We start from the raw sequence: 21,620 nt of genomic DNA, 5'->3' as shown, positions 1-21,620 counted from the left end.
ATATTCAGCTTATGTTTGTTCCTTTTCCTCTGCCTGCCTTGGCTGTGAGCAGCGACACTTTTTCTTCATCCTTGTAAGAAACTATTTCCAAACATTTTTTTGTTACCACAACTGCTAAGAATTTCTCAATGCTCCACCCAGGTTTACTTTTGTTCATCTCCATCCCATGATTCCTAGCTCCACACTCCCAAGATTTGTCTAAAGAACCATGCCTTTATGAAACAGCCAGTCATTCCAAAATTTAAATTCTGTCTGGAAACAAAGCGAACTCTGAAGCTTGAGCCACAACCAACACTTCTGCCTGGACTGATTGGTTTTAAGCAAGAACGGTGCTTTGAAAGATGAGTCTCTCTTCCAGGCTGTGTGCTCTCCTTTGGCTCCTCCATCATTTCAAAATCAATAGCTGTCTCTGATTGCCCCCCTCCCCTCCAGACCCTGCTCTTTGCTACCTCATTTTGGTTTTAATTTGCCACAGCAAAATTGCAGTCATTTTTCCCCCATCCTAATTAAGAAACCTATCCATTAAGGAGAAAGAAAACAAAAACAAAACCTTCTTATCTAAGCCCTTAGCGCAGAACAGAGACAGAAATGATTGGTGAGATGATCACCTCTAGAAAGCCAAGGCCTTTATTGATTCTTCTGGCCTTCCTCGGTAAATACAGAATGAGTTTTAAATTCACCTAGAAGGAAGCTAAAAGCTAATGTAAAGTGCTGACTTCCCCACATCAGAGACGAAAGAGGCAGTATGTCTTTTAGGCTGACTCACTTTTCACTCTCTATACATAGTTTCAACAAGAATATTTGGAGAATGTTTTGTTGTACCTCATAGAATCATAGCATCATTTATTTCAGAAAAGACCTTTAAGACCCTCAGGTCCAACTGTAAACCTAACACAGCCAAGTCCACCACTAAACCATGTCCTTAGGTGCCACATCTACACATAAGTGCAAGTGCCACCTCACCTTACTTCTATTAGATTTTTCCCACGTTTTTGGTATAAATTGGCGTTGCTCCTGACCTTCCAGGGGTAATGGTCCTGACCTACCTTTTGAAAGAGCTTTGAGATCACGAAACAGATTAGAAAAGCTGCATTGTGGGCAGGTGCCCCCCTTCAGTCCCGCCAGCAGCATTGAGCACTTGAGTTAAGGAAATAAGCATCGAGTGATGGTGAAGGAGGGCACAACCTCAGGGCGAAGACGTGCAATTACAGGCACAAAAAGGGAAAGGCTACACAGAGGAGCTCAGGGCAGAGTCCGCTACGCATGGGCATTTTGTGGAAGAGGACATTCAACGGCACCATAGGAAAAGGTCAGAGACAGAATAGTCCCTGCTGACTTGGGAAAAATGAGATGGGAAGTGCCTCCACAAGGTTAAAACTTTTACTGTCCAGAGGAATAAACATCTCCTCTATTCTGCAGGGAGGGAAAGCTACTCCTGGCTTTTCCAGACTTTATCCCCTCCCTCCTCCCTCAGTGTAGTGGAAGTGGTAGATATCTTCCGTGATGCCTATCTGAATACAAGCCCTAGCTGCGAATAAAAATCAGATCTGGCTCCCTGCTGTACTCCAGACACTTATTTACCATATTGGGGAGATAAGCATTTAGCTGATTAACCTGTTCAGAGTCTCAGTGCATAGTCAGCTCCTCCTAAGAGGGGTCACACACTTAAAATAGCAAGAACCTGATGGGGATGGTGCTCACTGGGCTAAAATTACTCTGATATTCCAGATTGTTCTGTTCTTGACTGGGACCCCAAGAGCAAAACCCCTCAGAGCAGCACCTGCTATAAAAGTCCAGACAAGTCTGCATTAAGAGCATAAAAGCGGGCTTTTGAGCCTGGCTTCCTAAGGGAATAAAGCTTGTGTTCTCATGGTTGGTGCATGTGTTAAATTCTGTGTGTCCTCACACTCCTGCCCAGTAACTTTGGAACCTGTTGGTTTATTTCAATTAGATTTGATAAACGACATAAATTTCACAGCTAATTAAGTTCCTGCAGGTTTAGTAGGTAGCCAGTTAGAGGAGAGGGACCCTGTAAATACCCTGATTCAGGAAAAGAGTGCACCGTGCATGTATTAAACACTGGAGAGATCACATGTGAAAAAATCACTTACAAATGCTCAGCTGGAAGAAAAGCTTCCGTGAGTGCTCACAATTTTTCAGGAACATAAATCCACAGGAAACCACGGTACGTTCATTCTGCACCTCACAAAACTACTGCTTTTGTTTTATTGTGATGTAGATGGGAGGAAAAAATTATTTAATTTAGGAAGCACTGTAAAAAAACCCACAGCCTAAGATGCAGTGGATTTAAGTGGATTTGGTGGATCTAGCGGGCATAGGACCTAGGATTCAGTAGTCCATTTGTTGTTGGCATCCTGTTTGTAACAGAAAGCAGCACTAGCAGAGAGAGTGGCGTACCACCTGAAATAGGAAAAGGTGCTGAAGAGGGCTAGTGAGGAAAGTCAGGGGCCCAGGGCACATGATCTATGGGGAAATGTTGTGGGTCCTGGGGTTCTTTCATGTGGCACAGAGGAGACTTGGCAGGGGGTGTGGGGGGGGGACAGACGACACACACAGTTCTAACTGTAGACCTCAATTATTTGAAGAAGAGTTACAAAGACAGTGGAACCAAACTCTTGGTAGTAACAGATGGTAACAAAAAGGCAGAGGGAACGGTTACAAGTTGTATTTTGGGAAACTCAGGCAGGACGTAAGGTGAAATTTCTTCATAAGGTGAGTGGGGCAGCACTGGCACAGGTTACCGAAAGCAAATGGTAGTGTCTCCACCATGGAAGGTTTCTAAGTCTCACATGGGTGGCCCATTGGTAACAGCACTATTCCTAGGGGGAGGCCGGACTAAACACCTCCAGAGGTCCCTTCAACCACCATTTCTGTGGTCCTTTGACTACAGACGTCAGAAGATGATGCAAGGAAATGGCTTGTATGAGCTAAGTTGTAACTTGCACAATGGCAACTTTTATCTCACCTCAACTTTACCAGAGTGTATATGAACATATTCTTAGTCAGCGTTCAATTCTTTGCATAGGAAAATGGTTTTATTAAGGTATTTGTGATTATCATTTGCTAAATATAAATAGCTGAACTTATTTTGTACTGTGCTAAACTTGCGTCAGCTGCATCTTGTGCCTCTTTTACCAGATCTATAGCGTTATGCTACAGATTGTTTTCAACCAGCTTTGGTTATTAGGATTTGCAGAGGCATCAGCAGACTGTGGATGACTGTCACTGGTTTTCTCTCAAAGTCTCTTCTTGCATAGAGATTATCCAAAAAAAGGCCTTTTATATATAGGTCTTTTGAGGCCTCCAGCAACTTATTTTTCTGGATCATTAATTTCTGCAGTCCCTGTACTTCTGTTAACTTGTTGAGGTAATGTGTTCAGACCCAGGCAAGTTTTATGATTTCATCAGAACTGAAGTATGCTTAGAGCACACTGGATTATAGCTCAATTAATTTTGCATCCCAATTAAGCGGAAGACAAGTCTTGCCACTGACAAAGTCTCTTTTCCATGTTAAATTTATCCTGCTTCAGGTGTGATGCAGAGAATGAGAATGACTTATATGAATAGATGAAGGCAGATCCAAGTTCTTGTCTGCACTCCGTAAGATGCAAGCCACCTTCAACCTCGACCTGTATCTATAGCAGTACGATACTGTGCTGTTACCTGGGTATTCCCTACGTACTAGCTTCTCCCTACCTACTAGCTCAGCAGAGCACGTAGCATAAATAGAGGAGCTTAGGTGCACCTTACTACTGTAAGTGCTGTGGAACAGTGAGGAAAAAATGCCAACAAGCTCTCCAAGAAAGGAAAAATACCTAAGATCATTCCGGCAGCAGGCACAGCCCTAGGGGCTGCTTTGCCCGTAAGTTACCGCCTGGTTGGCACGCAGAGGGCACGCAGTCAATCTGTTTTGGGCACCTGCCAGCAGTCCAGTTTGTAACAGTGAACTTCTCTAGCACAGCACTCTCAAGAGGACTGAAAATTACAAGTTCGTACAGGCAGTTCCCTCTTCTGCTTCCAGGATTCATCCCACTCTGCTTTGATTCTGATTTAACTGGAGATTTTATTTTTCATTTATTCTTGACTATAAAAAAAATAGGAATTGTTTAAACTCTGTTGGACGGTTAGCTTTACCTATAGATCACATAATGAACAGAGTACGTGTGGTAAACAACATGCTTCATTTCCAGGTGGCCTTGAATTAAACACAATTATCTTCCTGTAATCAGCTTATTACATTAATTTTCTTGCAGAATTAGTCCAGATGACCTCTTCTGTCCCTCCCCTCAGCTGTGCACAGCAGGACATCCTAGAAGACTGCTGCCTATGCCACTGATGCAATTTTGTGCTTGTGGCCCTTGGGCAGCACTTCTCCTTTAGAGGAATTAAAAACCACAGAGATTATCTCAGTGCACACCTATATGAACACATGCAAGTATTTGTCATACCTTTAGATACAAAAATTTGATCAGTGTTATGAAAAATCCTGTTGTGTCATCACAAACCTAAACAAATGAGGTGCAATGTCACAGCCTGGGAGCTGTGTAGAGTAGGGCAATGGTTCCCCATCATTCTGTCCTACAATAAAAATTAGCAGATGGATCACTGGATGCAGCCCTGTTCCCTGCCTTCTTCCCAGGGCTGTTGGTGCCTCTTTGAAATCGTGTTCTGGAAACAGAGTTTCCAGAGTTCACAGAAGTCCCATGGTTTGCTCATTTGTACTCCACTCTTCTGTGGTCACAGAACCAATGATTCTACTAGGCTGGCAGTTCAGGAAATTCTCCCTGTTTAGTTTTTTCTCTTTGTACACGGATGACTTTTTTTTTTTTTCCCCTGGGTCATTTCTCATCTGCCCGTTTCCAGGTCATGGACTTTTCATTTTCTGGGTGTCTGATACAGAATTAGCCAAGGGCTGTCTCTCACTCACAATGGCATTAGATAACAAGCTTGACTGCAAGTCAGTAACTCAGCAAATTCTCAACTCAGTCACATCTAAACATAAGGCTTCAACGGACTGGATACTCCCCACGACCAATTGCTATCAGCAGTTTGCAGCATTTACTACCATTTCAAACTGCAGAGGATAAACAGTATGGTTTCTTGTCCTCGAATCACAGGAACAATTGAATCCCTAATTGAAGGCCTAAGAAATGAGAACCGTGGACTTAAACCTCAGCCTGCGACATGAAGAAACCAGCCCCAGTTCATGACCATCTAGCTCTATGACCCTGCCTTCTCTCATCTTCAGTGCTGGGTGAGTGGCAGACTTTTGCTTTTCTCTCAGGAGTGAAGAGCAGAGAGTCTGCCTTCTCACTGTCAGGAAAACAAATACTCCTCTCCCCTTTCCCACCTTCAGGTGCCACTCAGGGAGCTTTGCTGTTTTCTGAGACTTACTCCATCAACTTTCCTTTCTAGTCATGTTGTCACCTCTCTGCATAATAGTATTCACTCTCCCAGGGCTCAGCTGTAAATACACCAGGCCTAGGATACAAAAAGGACACATTTCTGGCATAGAATAAGATATTAAAACCGCCATCTGATTCCTTTAGAAATTAAATTACTGGAGATCTTTGCAGTATTGTATAAGGAATTAATAGCACACATACACACATTCACCTGCTATGAAATAAGCAGACCAGACACCCTTTCCCCCATGAGGAAAAGCTGCCACATACATATTAAATTGGACTTTGATACTGCAGGCAACACCTCTCTGAAACTGCCCAACAAACCCTGAACTGCCCATAAGCAAAGTCTGCAGGGCTCCTCCACCAGAGCTGGCAGATGGCAGAGGCAGTAGATCCAAAAGAAGCCTGGAGGGAACAGCACAAGGGATGCGGCAGCATTAACAATACACTGAAATAACTAACAGGGAGGAAAAAAAAAAAAAGAAAAGAAGAAAAAAGCCAGCTCAAAACTGATAGAGATCTTTAATTTAAAAACCAAGTAAGTTTATTCATTGGGAAAGTGCAACAAAATACCCCAGGGACAGTGCATTCCACTCCAACAATTAAAATTGCATTAAAAAGCAGATAGGAAGGTCTGAGTCTTAAAGGGAACTGGCACAAAAGCTAGTGCTTTTCTTTGTTTCCATATATTTATCTTTGCGTGACAGAGATAGTCACCGATTAATTTTTTTTCTTTTTTGGTACTTAATGTACAGCTTCATTGCTTCTACGTGCAAGTCATTCTGTTCCTTAAAGATGCTAGCTTGGGACTGGAGACCACAATCCGCAGGCACTTAAGAAGGGGCAGTTTTGAAAGAACAGGGATGTAGGGCTCAGTCGCACGCTTACTGTTGGGAGGAGTAGATATTGCCCCCAATTGTTTCTCTCTAAAACCTGAGGTATGCAAAAAAAAAAAAAGTCCAGTTCCACTCATAAGAGCAGTTTCTGCTGCAGCTGAGGGGGTGCAAGCAGACAAAAGGAGAGCACAAGACTACAGCAGGTTTACAGCAGGTTTTGCTTGAGGAAGCTGCTGGTTTCTGATCACTGAATCAATTTTTGATGGAAAGGTAATTCTCTTGGAAATGCTGCAGGTAGGTCTCATGCTCAGAGCAGCCTATTCTCATACTTGTTACATGCCCAATAGGATTCTTTAACACATAGCAATTATGTATCTTTAGCTAGCACTTTCTGCCCTAGGATTAAGAATACTTTATGAGCATCACTGAACCAAGCTTAAAATTGTCTGACATACACATATTTTAAAGGGAAATAAGTCCAGTAAACGTCCCCAACAAAACAGCAATAGAGTTCATCTCCTGAGTCCCAGTCCCAAACTTATCATTCTTTTCCTTTTAGATTCTTTTTCTCCCCAAGCCTATTTCTTACAGCAAGAAGGACTACATTTATTCTGCAGAAGTTTATTAGTCCCAATACAGACACATGACTTCTCGTATGATTACACTAGCTCCCAATTCCCCATGGAGGTTGCCTGTCCAGTCCATGTCAGCATGATCTCCTGGTCTCAGCTGTCTGTATTTGGTTTATGTCTCTTGGCTCTGCTGTTTTCCTGATGGTGATTGTCTTCAGAAGGTGCTTGGCCCTTTCCGTTTGTCCCAGATTCCTCTGGAAATTTCTGACCCTCGGCCAACACCTGCCGAATAGTCATATTAATGCGGGAAGACTGCAAGTACTTGGCACAGACCTGCCAATCCTCATCAGAGCTGTGCTCAATGACTGAGCCAACAGGAAGGTCTGAAGAAAGCGCGTGGTCCAGGCACGAAGGCAAAGCTGTCCCTTCAGGGTTGGGGAGGACCCGGGGTACAGCATGGTACAGCAGACGGCTGAAGCCAGACATCACCATGATATCTCCACTGTGCATGAACATTGCTGTTGGGGCCTCCTCCCGCTTCAGGCCCCCAAGCAAAAATATCGAGGATTGCCCAAAACTAGAGATGGTATGAAGATGAAGAAAGGAAAGAAAACAAATTCAGGTAGAGAACAATAATATGTACACTAAGAAAATATTAGCAGCTAAATCCCCTTATAAAAAAGAAAGCCCAAACTAGAAAACCAGATGGATGCCTAGTAACAACTTTACAATGACAACATGGAAAACAGACTAAGAGGCCTGGTTCAAGGTAAGCATAGTGTGAGCAGTTGCCCTGCCAGGTCAGAAGCTCTGCTGAGCTATTGCATCCTTGCCTGCTAGTACCCAATTGCCACTCTGCTGCTTTAGAACAGAACTGTGCTCTGTGCAAAGAGCTCTTCCACTTCAGGTGCCACATTCATACTATTCAAGCAGTCTTCAAAGAAAAAACCATGCCCTTGAGCTACAGCTTCCTACTATTCAAGTCTTCAGAGAGTGAAGATTACATACCCAATTAGCAAACTATATCATACCAACTTCCTATAACCACATGCAAGCATAGGAAAAAAAAGCCAACTATCCTTCCACAACACTCAAGTGCTTTCCTCTACTCACCTGAATGATAAAAGGGGTCGAGAATGGTCTAGTTCAGACTCATCTGCATGAATTCCCAATGAAGAGTCAAAATGATAGTAGTTCAAGATCCCTGCTTGGGCTTGGAAACCCCGGAACCCACAGGCTGCGGCCACTTGTTCTGACAGGAATGCAAGGTCTGAGGGGAAAGGAGTGTGGTGATTTGCTGAGTACTTCTGGAGGAAGGAGAGCAGAAAAACAAAACAAAACCAAACACACCCAGAACATCAGACCAGCAAATGCAACTGGAAACAAACATTGAATGAGCACTCAGAAGTTTGGCTGACAGTCATGGAGAAGGACATCATATTTGCCTGGAAAATTACTACAACATTGGCAGAATCACAGCAAGTTTACCTCTTATCATTTAATTCTGGGCCCATACTGAGACTGCCAGAGATTAATTAATTGTGGAGTTAATCATTGTATCTGGATGGCAAATTTGAAGTCAGTAAGATTAGTACCAACATCCTGAGGATCTACTTGGTCACTACCTAGAAATGCCAACGGAAAGACAGTTCTGAATCTCATCAACAGAGCTCTGAAACGAGCCTCTTTGTTCCTTCTTCGAAAAATAAGACAAACAGGAATCAATTGCAAACCTACTTTTTCTCTCTCCTATGAGGGATTCTGAGAAGACTGGAAGGGAATAACCAAGTTTTTATTAAGGTTGACCTGGTAAATGTAAGGCTGCAAGCAGAGTTAGTTAAGCATCTGCAATATACTGACAAGACTGCATAGTTGCTCTGCCATCCTTTCTCAGCCTCCCTCTGACTCAGTCTCATGAAAAAGTTTATTTTGGTCAGGAGCCCCAAAACGGCTGTTAGTTGGTGAGACTGTACTATACTGGTTCAGACTCTTAAGTTCAAAGTCACATCAGCAGCAGCCTCTTCCTGCTCTTGCTCACCCCTTGCAAGAGGAGTAGTGTCTTAGAAGTAGCTGTCCTCAAGCACCAAGGTCATTCTCACTGCAAGTAGTTCACGATGCTTTTGTGACCATCCCTTTTGGTAGGTAAAAATGCTAACTTACCCTGAAATAGTTACAGGTCTAGAGCTGAGTATATGCTACCATGTTACCTTCCAAAGGAAAGGACGCAGCAATGGACTTTAGTTGTTAAATCCTTCACAGTAAACTAACACAGATTGAAACATTCTTACAAGCATGGTTTGTTAGAGCCTTTCCTCAAGACTGTTTTGTAGGATCATGAGCATTTTATTCCATGATACCCTCCTCTGTCTGCCCTTCTGAGTGCTTACAGCTAAGAAAAATGGAGAAGAATTTAATTTCAATACCTTAGTATCCCAATTATAATGGTAACCAAGGGTCACCCAGCGCAGTTTCTCCAATAAGCTTCTGGGCTCCCATTTACTGGAACCTTTCCTTCTGCAAAGACAAAATGGAAAGAAGTAGGATGTGTGTTAATTTCTGAGGGGGCTTGTGGTAGTGCAGCATGCAGTAATGAGATTCACTGATCCCTATGACAGCCTATTAAAACTATCAATGCTAAACTTTTATTTTCAGTGGCATTATTTTTTTCCTCCAAAGACCTTGAAAATTCAGCTCATGACATCTGTGCAAGCTATAGCCTACTGACAAATGCTGTCAGTTTGAAAGCTTGTATTTTCAACGTGGTACATAACTGGTTATCACATGGAGACAACACAATGAACTGGTGTAGATTTAGAAGTCAGAATTAAGCACGGACTATTTGAGCACCTGAAAGTGAAAGAACAGAACCCGTGAAAATCTAAGGCTGCAAACACAAGGAAAAAATATTCTAGGCACTTCATGAAAAATGACAAGGAAGGAAAATGTTTTGCCTGACAGTGAAACATACCAAGCTGCATAATACTGCAAAGGACCATTAGTTCTACTACATGGTACTTTTATGGACTCATGATGGACTGACTCAGTGTTCAGTAAGAAGCAAGACTGCTCTAGCTATGATCATGCACTTCTTGTAGTGTCAAGAAGTCTAGATCACAGATGTCTCCTATCCAGAGTGCTATACAGGACAAAAAACTGCTCTTCTCAAGTGACAACCCTAATGCAGAGGGACTCAGTAATCTGAAGTCACACACCAATTTAACATTCTTACTTGAAGGTGCTGAAGGCAGAAAGAGACCTCAGGGATGGCCTTTTACTATGGCCTACCGAAAAGTCCTTAAAAAGTTACTAGGCGTATTGCTATAGTAAATCAGATAAAAATATCCTAGTGACAAATACAAAAAGGAAGGTACACATCTATCTTCTACTCCACTTATTTCACCAATTTCAGCTTTTTTTCCCCTCAAACTAAGTTATGTGTTATGGTAAAGAAAGAAAAGGGAAGTGTACGCGGAACATCATGATCAACAGTAGCACCAGATGGTTGGCTCTCATATAGAGATTCATATTTGTGCTGCCATGGTCAAGTCTTAGCCAATCATCTGCATTTAATGTGCGCATGTGCATTTCTACCTGGATACACAGCTTGTTTCTGCCCTTCACCTATAGCGTACTGATAGCTCCTAAGCTAAATCAGGAACAGAAGTAAAAGGCCTTTACCTTTAGTAATTTCTCATAGCTCACTGATTATTGAAAGAAAGTAATCTTTCCAGTTTTCATCTTTCTCATAGGCTAATAGCAACTGCAATTACTATCATGCAGCAACAAAGTAACAGTCAAATACATGCCACTTGGTACAATTTATGGAGCCTACAAGCAGGTAACACATCATTTAGAAAAGGGAGAGCCCCAAACTCATTCCTCTGCATCTTTCAATCGACAAACTTAATGTTCATAATTAAACATTTTTAGCACATGCTTTTTGAAAGTGCCCTTCTTCTGTCGCTACAGTGCTAGAGTGTTTGCACAACAGCAGGAACCCTAATATGCTCAGTGGGTCCTTATTCCCAGAACTTATATTTTGCACATGATTTCACATATGATTGCTAAGGAGAAGAAAGTCTGAGTGTTATTCATCTCTAGGAACAATGCAAAAAAGCACAGAGAACTTCTGGTATAACTACATTCGAAAGAGAACAGGACTGAACAGCAGGAGGGCTTTGGTCTCAAGCTCACTTTTTTCTTTATTGACTGGTAAATGATTGCGTCTATAAAATCCCCCCACGCTTTTCCTTATACACAAGGATATATATCCCTTGTAGGGATGCCCTACTCCCTTTTATGCTTTTAATTGTCCCCACCACTAACAAAAATACCCAAACTCCATTTTGTGAAGAGAGCATAGCGTACATTTCTAGGAACTGTAAGGACTATCCCTACCTTGTGATTCCTGCATCCTGAAAAAAGCAGATAAGACACAACCCAAGCACATTTATACATCTTCCTGATGGCTCTAAAAAGCATTAAAGTTGTGTCCAATCTTGGCAGTAGACCTCTTTTTAGTTAAGCACTCTGTTTCTCCCCTCCCTGAAAGGCTCTCACTCCAGATACTAGACAAGTTGGCTAGTTTGATCCACTGTCCCCTAGGTAAAAGCACAAATACAGCAGTTTGCTCACTTGAAGACTCAGGCAAGCGCTTAATAAAACTGCCACTGTTTCTGCCAGCCATCACTCTTCCAAACGCTATTTTCAACTGAACTGAATTCAGCTGCAAATTAACCTCTGTTCTGATCATTCTCTGCGCACACAGGAGGTGCTGCTGGGAGAGCCCTGTCAAGCTGGAACAGTACCTCACTTTTTTCAGCTGTAGGGCACAACACACAATACTTTCAAAGAACAATTTTTCATCCTTGATGGAACACAAAAAAGGCGTCTGAGTTTCTGTAACTAATTCTGACTAAGTCTGGAAAACACAAGTGGGGGCATAACTTCTCTCCTAGGTGCAAATATTTAGAAGTCCAAATCTTGCTTCTGCTATTCCATATCTTGTAGATGTTAAGAGTACTTTTGAAGAAAAATCTCAGCATGTCAATTTTACTAAGAGACAGGTGGAAGATAAGAGTTGTAGGGAACTCTGGTCACTCCATCACATGAAACAATTGTTATGGAAAACTGAGCAGTGAAATCAACAAGATAATGATAAATACCCAAATAACTAAAAAAAATTGTGTACTGTCAACAGCATCTATCTTGTATGTATTTTTACATGTGACTAAAAAAAAAAAGTCTTAAAAAACTTGGACTTTAAAACTTTCTACTTGACTTCAAAACTTGGACAAATTCTCCATTAACTTCCAAATCAGGTAGAGGAAAGGCAGCTGCACCAGCCACAGAACTCTGAACCTGCGAGAACCTTTCAGAGTAAGCAGGATTGCCATGAAAATTGTACATTTAATCGCTATCTCAGATTGAATTAAAAAAAAACAAACAAACAACAACAAAACCACCATACAACAAAACTCTAACCAAACCAAAGAAATACTCTGGAAAAGAAAACCACAGAAACTATCTGACTTGAGATGTTAAAAAAAAAAAATAATGCAGATAACAGCCTTTCAGTTACAGCATACTAGGTCTGACGGCTTACTGGGAAGAAGAGCTAGCATGAGAGGGATGTTTGGAAAGGATCCCTTTTGCCTCAGGAAAACAGGCCTAGAGGCACCTCATGGTTCCACTTGTAGCTAAGCTTAGCAAGCTTCCAAGCACCATATCAGCCAGGGTCACTACTTTACATTTGACTGATGACTTTGGAATAATTTGCTACTAGAAAATCCCATTGACAGTGTGAAAGCAGAGAATTAACAAAGATGCACATCAAGCCATGAAAAATCCATCTTTAACTTGGCATGCCTGACACCATCCGTATACTGCCAGCATGTACGCAATCTTTTTCAGCTTCCCTTCCCTGCTCATTTTTCTTAGACTTTCTCAGAGCTGAGACCCTCTGGCTCCGTTAGTTTTGACCACTAAAGGTTATTGTGGACTTACCTCAGCTGCTCCTTGCTCTGTCCCCACAAGTCAACGGTCTTCTCAGGAGCCATGTGCAGGTCCAGGTTGCAGACATTGGGTTTCTGGGGGTATAGCTTGAGACACTGTTTCACCCAGTGACACTGGCAGCCCGGAAGGAAAGGGTTTGGTATGAAAATAAACCCTGACCGCGGAGAAAAAGAGAGGAGGTGGGGAGAAAGTATGATTAGGCATTTCCCTGTTTTTTATAAAACTAGAGCAAAGGTCAGGGGTCAGAGGTACTGAAAAAATACCTTAGACATACAACCACTGACTTTTCATGCAAGCTGATTAAATCTATTAACAGATCTGAACAGTTAAAACCTATTGTTTTTTTTCCCAGTACATACAAATGGTAGAAGGTAGGGAGGGCAACCAACACTGGTTTAAGTAAAAAAATTACAATAAAGGAAGTGTCTGTGTAAGGCATATTGATTACAGTTAGATAAAGGAGTGAGAACTTGGAAAGCCAATTGCTTTGGAGTAAATTTGATTTTGAAATGATTCAGCAAGATTTTTCTCTTGAACCCTGCAAAGTTAAAGTAATTCTGGCCTAGTTTTACTAGATGCTAACCTTGTCACTGCCTCTGAACTCATACTGTCTTCTTATTGCTACTTCAGTGTCATGAACTGCAGAGAGCAGTCCACGAGCTGGTCTCTAGTAACATAAACTGTCCACTCCTTTGCTTCACCCATCCTGTCTGTATCCATCTTTGTATTTTGGTATGGTAATACTCATCAAGGGGGACGAAAGTCAAATTAAATCCCGAACTGCTTGTTGCTGACTGCAAATAGTTTGCAGTCATTATTAATTAACAAAACAAAATAAACATGTAGCTAGTCTGCACATTCATTTAGCCAGGCACCTCAGGCACCGTTCAAGCAGCAGCCCAAATAAGACGGTTAGCAGAGATGTAATGGATTGATTTGGTCTATATCTTAACAGAAAAGAGTCCTTGACGTAAGATCTACCATCACCAGGAGTGCTAACAGGATTCTTCACCGGAATTTTCTCCCCAGCGTCCCAGGGGGGATTTCCTTCCAGAGGTATTCCCTTCCAGGCCAGGGTCGACGGTATTGATGAATGAGTGTCTGATGGGAAGATACTATTAATCCGTATTGTACCTACTCTGAGAATCAAGGCACTCTCTCAAAGACAGTCAATTCAGTAAGACTTGCCAACACAAACTTCACATACAAAGAGAGATAAGGGTATATGAGGAACAAAGGAAAAGGAGGTTTCAAGGTTTTTGAACTGTGTCTTTTTGAACTTCTCAGTCATATCGAGTTAAACGGAGACAAAAATAGATGAAAAAGGAAGAAGCAAGGCAAGGAGTCTCAGTAGGATACAAACTTGCCTTGTGGCCTTATGAAAGTGGTAATAAAAGCACAGAAAAAGCTCCCTGCCAGCGTATCTCTCAGACCTCACAAGATTAAATTAACTGGTTAGAAAAAGAGCCTTCAGTGTATTAATAATATACTGTCATTCATTTCACCCCATTCCCTGCACCTTCAGACTATGGCAGCCTTCTCATAGGTCTGGTTACATGAAGTTTCTTTGCCAGAAGCGTTAAATTTACTTTCTGTTAGCCTCTGCATACAGCAGAGTAAAAATATTGCCTTTCCCATCTACAGCTTTTGATGTGGGGTTCTCAAAGCACTTTACTGAATTCAGGAAATTATGCTCTACTATGTATGTATTATCTCCACGTATTAATGAAGAAATTGAAGCCAGGAGGGCTAGTTATACATATAGCTGAGAACAAGAATCCAAATTTTATGACTCTTATCAGAAGCTTAGAACATGCTCATGTCTCTCCAGACCTATCATTGCTTACTCCTAAGAAACCAGATTAGTCTAGATTTACAAAAGCGAGAACAACTAGGAAGTGGGTTACTGCTACATTTCTGGTGTCAAGAAAGGCAGAAATCCCTGAATTTCTAACAGTTGCAGAGTTTTACTACAAAATTCTACACTAATCACAGAATTGTCTAGGTTGGAAGGGACCTTTAAGATCATCAAGTCCAACCATTAACCTAACACTGCCAAAACCAACACTGAACCATGTCCCTAAGCACCACATCTACCAGTCTTTTAGATACCTCCAGGGACGGTGACTCAACCACTTCCCTGGGCAGCCTGTTACCATGTTTGATAACCCTTTCAGTGAAGAAATTTTACCCAATATCCATCCTAAATCTCCCCTGGCGCAACTTGAGGCCATTTCCTCTTGTCCTATCACTTGTTACCTGGGAGAAGAGACCAACCCCCACCTCAATACAATCTCCTTTAGGTAGTTGTAGAGAGTGAAAAGGTCTCCTTGTTCAAGGATAATAGTTTCTGGTAGGGCCAATAGTGCTAGAAATCAGTGACTTATCACACCTACGAGGGAGAAGACTAAGAAATGTATTTCTGTAGCAATCTTTCTGAGCTGACTGAAGAACAACCACAGTCAAGCTTTGAAGGCAACACAATTGAACCTCATGGCCTGGAAAGAGCTGGTCTGAGTGGAATGGGCAAAAGACGAATTCTCTGGGGATCTGTATAATGAAGGAATCTGCCTTGAGGAAGCAGATGCAATTCTCTCACTGCAGCAAAATCTTGTGGCACACTAGGAATTAAATTACACCTAGTGGAAGTGCTCTCCAGCTTCATTCAAAGGAAGGTTAAGACACATAAGTGTCTAGCAACAAGAACAACCCCTCATAAAACCAATTTGTGTCAGTAAGACCCAAAGACAGCATTACCCACATCTCGCAGAACTCAGAACACCACAACAGAAATCCACCCAGCTTCCTTAGTCTTATATTTCATTGATTACTGTGGGGACAAAACTGAATGACTTCCCTTCCATTTGCCAAACTAAAGAAATTCTAACTTACTTTAGAGGGCTAGTGGGGCAGTTGGTTAAGTAACTCATAGTGCTTCAAGATGTCCAGTTAAAGGTAGCCGGAAAAGGATAAAATGTTATTCTTGTCCACACATGACTTGATTCTAAATAGGACCGAGAATTTATTAATGCATTTGCATTTCATTTTTCATTTTAGTGAGAAGTTTTTCTGTGACAAAGCAGAAGAAAAATGTAGTTAAATGGAATACTTGTGACTCCCCTCCATGTAATTGCTAGGAAAGACATTTAGCCAGACATAAAATGACAAGTGAGACCAAGCAAGGACAGCTGTAATATGACAGGTAAATGGAACAAAAAATTTATAGAGGCAAGAAGAGGTGGAAACCTTTCTCCCAAAGTTACTCAATTCCCTGTGTATTAACCATGCCAGATGGCTAGTGTGGCTGCCTCTGTTTCAGAAATTGTAGGCTGGCTTCATAGCAACACACACAGAAACAGATTGCAGTCCCGATGAACCAAAAAAAACATGAGAAAAAACAAAAATCAAACAAAAATCCCTGTAATAAAGAGGACCTGGCAAACTACAAACGCATCAGCCTTACCAAAACCCCTGGTAAGATTATGGAGCAAACTTTCACAACAGCCATTCCCAGACACAAGGCATCTGGGAACAGCCAGCATGGATTTGCTGAAGGCAAATTTTGCCTAACCAGCCCTACTGCCTGCTACAGTGAGATGGCCAGACAAGGGGAGAGCAGGGGATGCCGTTTACCCTGGCTTTAGCAAAGTTTTCCAGTCCGTCCTCCGCAGCATCACTGGAGTCAAGCTGGGGGCTCATGGATTTTATGGGTAAACTAAAAGGGTGAGCAAAAGCTGTCTGGGCCACCAGGCTTAAAGAAGAGTGATTTGATGGTTCAAAGTCTAACCAGTGTCATTATGGGCTGCATTTCTCAGGCTGATACTGGGGTGAAGACCGCTAACTACATCAGCAACCTGGACAATAGGACTCTTACCCTCATCACGCTTATGGATAATGCTAAACTGGGGCAGCAGTGGATATGCTGGAGGCTACTGCTGCCACTGAAAGGGACCTGGACAAACTGAAGGAACAAGCCAACAAGAACCTCTGGAAGTTCAACAGTGATAATCATGCACCTGCAGCAGAATAACCCCATGCAAGACTACGGCCTGAGGACCAGGAAGCAGCTCGGTATCAAAGCAGGAGGGGGCCTTGGAGGACAAATTGAGCACATGTCAGTAGTGTACCCCTGCAGCAATAAAGGTGATTACACATTGGCCTGCATTAGTACGAGCTACCTAGCAGGGCATCATAGAGAAGATGGAGCCAGATTCTTCTCAGAGGTGAACAGCAAGATTAAGAGAGGCAACAGTCACAAACTAAAGCAAGGCAAATTTTGATTAGATAGAAGGTGAAAAAAATCACAACAAGAGTGGCCAAACACTGGAACAGGTGCCCAGAGAGGATGCATAATCTCTATCTTTGAAGATTTCCAAATCTCATCCATACAAAGCTCTGAGCAACCTGATCTAACTTTCAACTTGACCCTGCTTTAAGCAGGGACTTGGACTAGACCTCTGGAGGTCCCTTCCAACATAACATCTTTCTGTGATTCTACCAGGTGACCTGCAAACCTAAGATCCATTTCAGTTTTTGCAATAACCTGCCTAATGAACAGGACGAGAGGTTCTTATTCACTTATTGTACTCAGTGTTTTACATCAGCAAGTAGATGCCTTGAAATTACTGTATTTCAGTCACTTATCTAATTTTCATAATTTATGTCAAGAAAAAGTAGATGCTATAGAAATATAAAATCTCTATCAAAGGCAACAGGAATCCATTCTCATGAGGGATGATGAAAGACTGTGAAACAACTGCCCCTTCTGCTCTCACCTTCATATCCCACCCTCACTTGTCCTACTGCACTTAAAATAACACTAAAATTTAGGCAAACCAAAATATATTTTCAGGCAAAGCAAGGAACATAAGATAGAAGATGCCTGAATCCAAAGCAACAAGGTTGTGTTTAATTTTTCTTGAAATCAGAAATACCTACCCGGATACCCAGTGAGGCCATAGGCTTTCCACTGGCTAACTGGCTGTAAACCTGCTCTGTAGGCATCTTGATCACTGACTGAAGAAATACTGAGCTGTGATCTGAACACCTGGCAAAAGAAAATAGATCTGGTTAAAAAAAAAAAAAAAAAAAAAGAAAAAAAAAGAAGGAAGAAATACAAAACCCACCCAAAAATAGCACTTATAAGAAAGAGTACTACCATATTCCAAGGTAAGTCTTGTGAAAATGCCAACTGTACCACAGAACTATCGTCTAAGCAACTGTGACCGGAAAAGAGCATGTTGCTAACAGAGCCAGTATGTACTCAACACAAGAATCAAAAGGTACCTACAAGTTTTTACAATACTTAGGGCTTTGGAGAGATGTCCTCCATTCATAACAAATGTTTTATACCAATGAGAAAGAGTTTGGCACTATACATACCATTTATACAGTACAGCCTCATAATTACAAAACATTCTGATAATTATCCATCTCCATTACAGAGCAGTATTTAGTACCCATGACACTTTATACCTTCAAAGAACATTTCCAAATACAAGTTGCTCATGATCCCATAGGATAGATGACTACTCTCATCTGTAATTTACAGGAGTAGTAGTACAGTGATGAAGTGGCCAAAGTTGTCTGATGTGAAGGACTGCAGAAACTCTGTAAATTCTGAATACCACATTGCCACTTTTGTTTCCAACAGCAGGGTCAACAGCTCAAGGCTTAGCAAGATATATTTTCTTGACATATTCTCTTGGGTCACATGTATTTAAGCTGCAATAAGCTAACACTTACGGAAAAAAGCCAAATTCTTCCACTGTGTTCCCACTCCCTTCTTCCCTTAGGACTGGGAACCACCTTAGGGAGGGGAGGGTAGAGGCAGGTTTGTTTTGCTCTGGCTTAATTTCCCAGTCCAGCTCTCCACATGGCTGTGCAAAAGTACAGGCCAAAGAAAGAGCTGGCCAGACACAGTGGGAATAAGCAAGCAGAGACAGGCAAGGCTTTGTTTAAGACAATTTAAAGTGTATATGAAATTAAGGCCTTTGTATGCAGACTGTGCAGTGGTGAATGTGTAAATCAGTCTCTCTGCAGGCTGACAGCTCTGGTTCACGTCTTCTGAGCAACGGGTCTAAATTATGTACATAGAATTTGTAAGAAAACTCTAAACTAGTGCTGGGCAGCAGCTTCTGGAAACATGCTCAGTTTCACCCACTTTCAGCTCTCTGCCAAAAGCAGCTTTGCGACTGCCAGCCTGGAAGAGCTTAAGTCAGAGTCCTGTCTGCAGAACGTCCTCAGGAAGGCTCTTCCTTTGACTAAGACTCTGCCACCTCTCTGCTTTCTCAAACTGCTTACACACCAGCTGCTGCCAGGACTTCTGGAGAACAGGAGCTGTTTCTATGCTGAAGAATTACATTTGCTGAATCAGCTAAATAAGCCTGGTAGCAGGGCAGCTGGGGTAGGTCACACTTCACTGAAGAGCTCAATCACTCAAAGCAGTTTTCTAAGAGAAAAGGAACAATAGTATCTGGGCCAATCTGCCTGGCCTGTAGCTGCTCTTAAAGAGAAAAGCCAGATGTTTTTAACCTGAGGGAAAGACAAATAAAAGATGCTTTCACTAGTAAGCTATCAACTGATCTTAGAAGGTAACAGGCACAAAAAGAAGACATGGAGATGGGACAGACGCTTGTGATGCTTTCAAGTACTTTGAATTACCCAGAAGGGCTGTAACACTGGAATCCTTTATTTGATAAAAGGATTGCCGGAAGCTCAAGAAAGGCTGAAAGGTTATCAACTCCCTTGTGTAATGCTAACGCCTCAAACAGTTTCATATGGATCAGATTTTGTGCCCCCTTAACAATATCAAAATTATAGTCTCAAAAAATGGCAAAATATATATTCTACAAGAACAGTAAAAAGAAAAGGCTAAGCATTTGAACTATAAAAAAATTAGACAAAGTTTCATTTTAACTATACTCCCTTTTTCCCTATAGGCTCATAGAGGGAAAATCCCTGGTTAACAATACCTCAGCAGATAGCTGTTATCCTTTTGTGAGGTGATAAAACAGAAGATGAGTTTAAAAGATCACTTCTCAAGACATGGTTAACTACTAACCAGGACAGCTGCTGCTATCCTGATTGCGCGTCCCTAATCCACTGCAATGGCTGGACTTGCCCTGATGGCTAAGCCAAATGTTTATTATACGGGAGTAACAAAGGAGGAAAAAAACTTTACCAAGGGGAAGAGAGCAAAAACCCTGGGCACACACTGCACAGCAGAAGAAGCTGATCCCGGCTCCCCCTCCAGCTGCCCCCGATATTTCAGGACTAAGACAAGAACCAGTAGGCCCAGGAAACAGTGCCAGCTCCAAGAGAAAAGCTTGCTTTTTTTCCATTCACGAGAAAAACTTGTTTTTTGCCATTCACATATTCCTTTGCTTCCCTTAAGTAACAAGCAGTTCTAACTAGAGGCTTTGGAGGCTGCCTACTGTGGTGTAAAGAGCTAATTAAATGCGGAGTAAATAAACATAAGCAGAAGTGGTGAACCTGCGACTAGGCGGCGTGCTGGCCAGAGGCGGCGGGGATGGCACCGTGTGCCCTCACACGGGGTCCCGTAACCCCACAGGCAGCCGGCCCGTGGGGACCCTTGGGGAGCTGCTGCAGGGCCCGGCGGGCAGCGGGGCCCAGGCCCCTCAGAGTCGCAGCCCTCCCTCAGCTGCTCCTCTCTAGTCACGCAGCTCGCTTTTAAACGTTATAGCGACCCGTAAGAGGCTCAGCAGCACCTTATAGCCCGTAACGGGACGGCATGAGAGACGTGGCGTCGAGCACGAGGGGAAGCAGCAGGTGGAGAGCGGAGACTGCAGCAACACCGCCACAGCACCGCGCCGAAACGCCGCCGCACCGCTGGGAGGGCGGGACGAGCTCGGATCGCAGCCCGCCGCGGGCAGGAAGAGCCCAGTGTTACCTGGCCCCCCGGCACGGAGAAGTCCACCACACCCCGCAAGTCCGACACGTCGCGTTGCCGGTAGAAGCGAAAAAGCCGGCGGAAGGCGTCCTCCCCGCCCTCCCGGGTCAGGGCCGCCGCCGCCATTTTCGCCGAGCGGCGGAGGGTGGTGCTGGCGGGGCGGGGCGGGGCCGGCTGCCCCCCTTCCCGCCGCAGCTCCCAAGATGGCGGCGGCCAGCGCGGTGCGGGCGGCAGGGCGTCGCTCCAGGAGACTCTTCGACATATTCGATATCTTCGTGGCTGAGGTTCCCTGGACGGTGTCGAGCAGTGAGTCTGCGCCGACTCCCTCATCCCTCATCGGGGCTGGTGCGGGAGGAGGCGGCCCCGCCGCGTATGCCGGCACAGGCCGTGGGGGCCGCGGCTGCACCGGGCCCGCGTAACCAGGTGTGCGTTTCTCCCACAGAGGAGCTGAAGGAATACTTCTCCCAGTTCGGGTCGGTACAGAGGTGCCAGCTGCCGTTTGTGAGTACCCACTTGTTCTCTAGGACGCTGTTCGTGTTTTCTCGGTCAAACGGGGAAGAGCCGCCGGCTGGTGCTCGGTGGGCCCCGGTGGGGTTAGAAGCATAGAGCGTGTTGGGTTGGAAGGGGCCTTTAAAGGTCATCTAGTCCAACGCCCCTGCAGTAAGCAGGGACGTCAACTAGATGAGATTGCTCAGATCCTTATCAAGCCTGGCCTTGAATATCTGCAGGGATGGGGCCTCTGCCACCTCTCTGGGCAACCTCTAGGTTGCCAGAACCTCTGGGGCCCTGGCACGAAGCCAGCTCCCCCCATCCCTTGGAGCCGCTTTCTGGGAGCAAGCCACTTGTACTCTGGTCA

At 43.4% G+C, this 21,620-nt stretch overlaps 1 protein-coding gene across 1 annotated transcript; it reads right to left on the bottom strand.

Moving 5' to 3' along the window:
- Positions 1-6,200: 6,200 nt before the first annotated feature.
- ALKBH1 (alkB homolog 1, histone H2A dioxygenase) lies at positions 6,201-21,109 on the bottom strand. Its single transcript, XM_063331333.1, has 6 exons — positions 20,765-21,109; positions 17,791-17,899; positions 12,844-13,006; positions 9,261-9,351; positions 7,951-8,144; positions 6,201-7,414 (listed from the first exon to the last, which is right to left on the bottom strand). Exons 1-6 carry the CDS (start codon positions 21,092-21,094, stop codon positions 6,991-6,993), a joined length of 1,311 nt encoding a protein of 436 aa, XP_063187403.1. The 5' UTR covers positions 21,095-21,109; the 3' UTR covers positions 6,201-6,990.
- Between the last annotated feature and the right edge of the window lie 511 nt (positions 21,110-21,620).

The sequence above is a fragment of the Chroicocephalus ridibundus genome, chromosome 4 (assembly GCF_963924245.1).
Source record: "Chroicocephalus ridibundus chromosome 4, bChrRid1.1, whole genome shotgun sequence".
Taxonomy (NCBI): Eukaryota; Metazoa; Chordata; class Aves; order Charadriiformes; family Laridae; genus Chroicocephalus; species Chroicocephalus ridibundus.
The sequence above is the reverse complement of the archived record's forward strand: the minus strand, read 5'-3'. Positions and strand labels throughout refer to the sequence as shown.

What these genes read in the sequence shown, in the direction of transcription:
- ALKBH1 (XM_063331333.1), bottom strand. Translation starts at nt 21,094, where the DNA reads ATGAGGGAGTCGGCGCAGACTCACTGCTCGACACCGTCCAGGGAACCT. An exon ending in TGGCCTCACTGGGTATCCGG is followed by an intron (nt 13,007 to 17,790) that starts GTAGGTATTTCT and finishes CTCCGCGGTCAG; the next exon opens with GGTTTATTTTCATACCAAAC. An exon ending in CAGAGCAAGGAGCAGCTGAG is followed by an intron (nt 9,352 to 12,843) that starts GTAAGTCCACAA and finishes TTGTCTTTGCAG; the next exon opens with AAGGAAAGGTTCCAGTAAAT.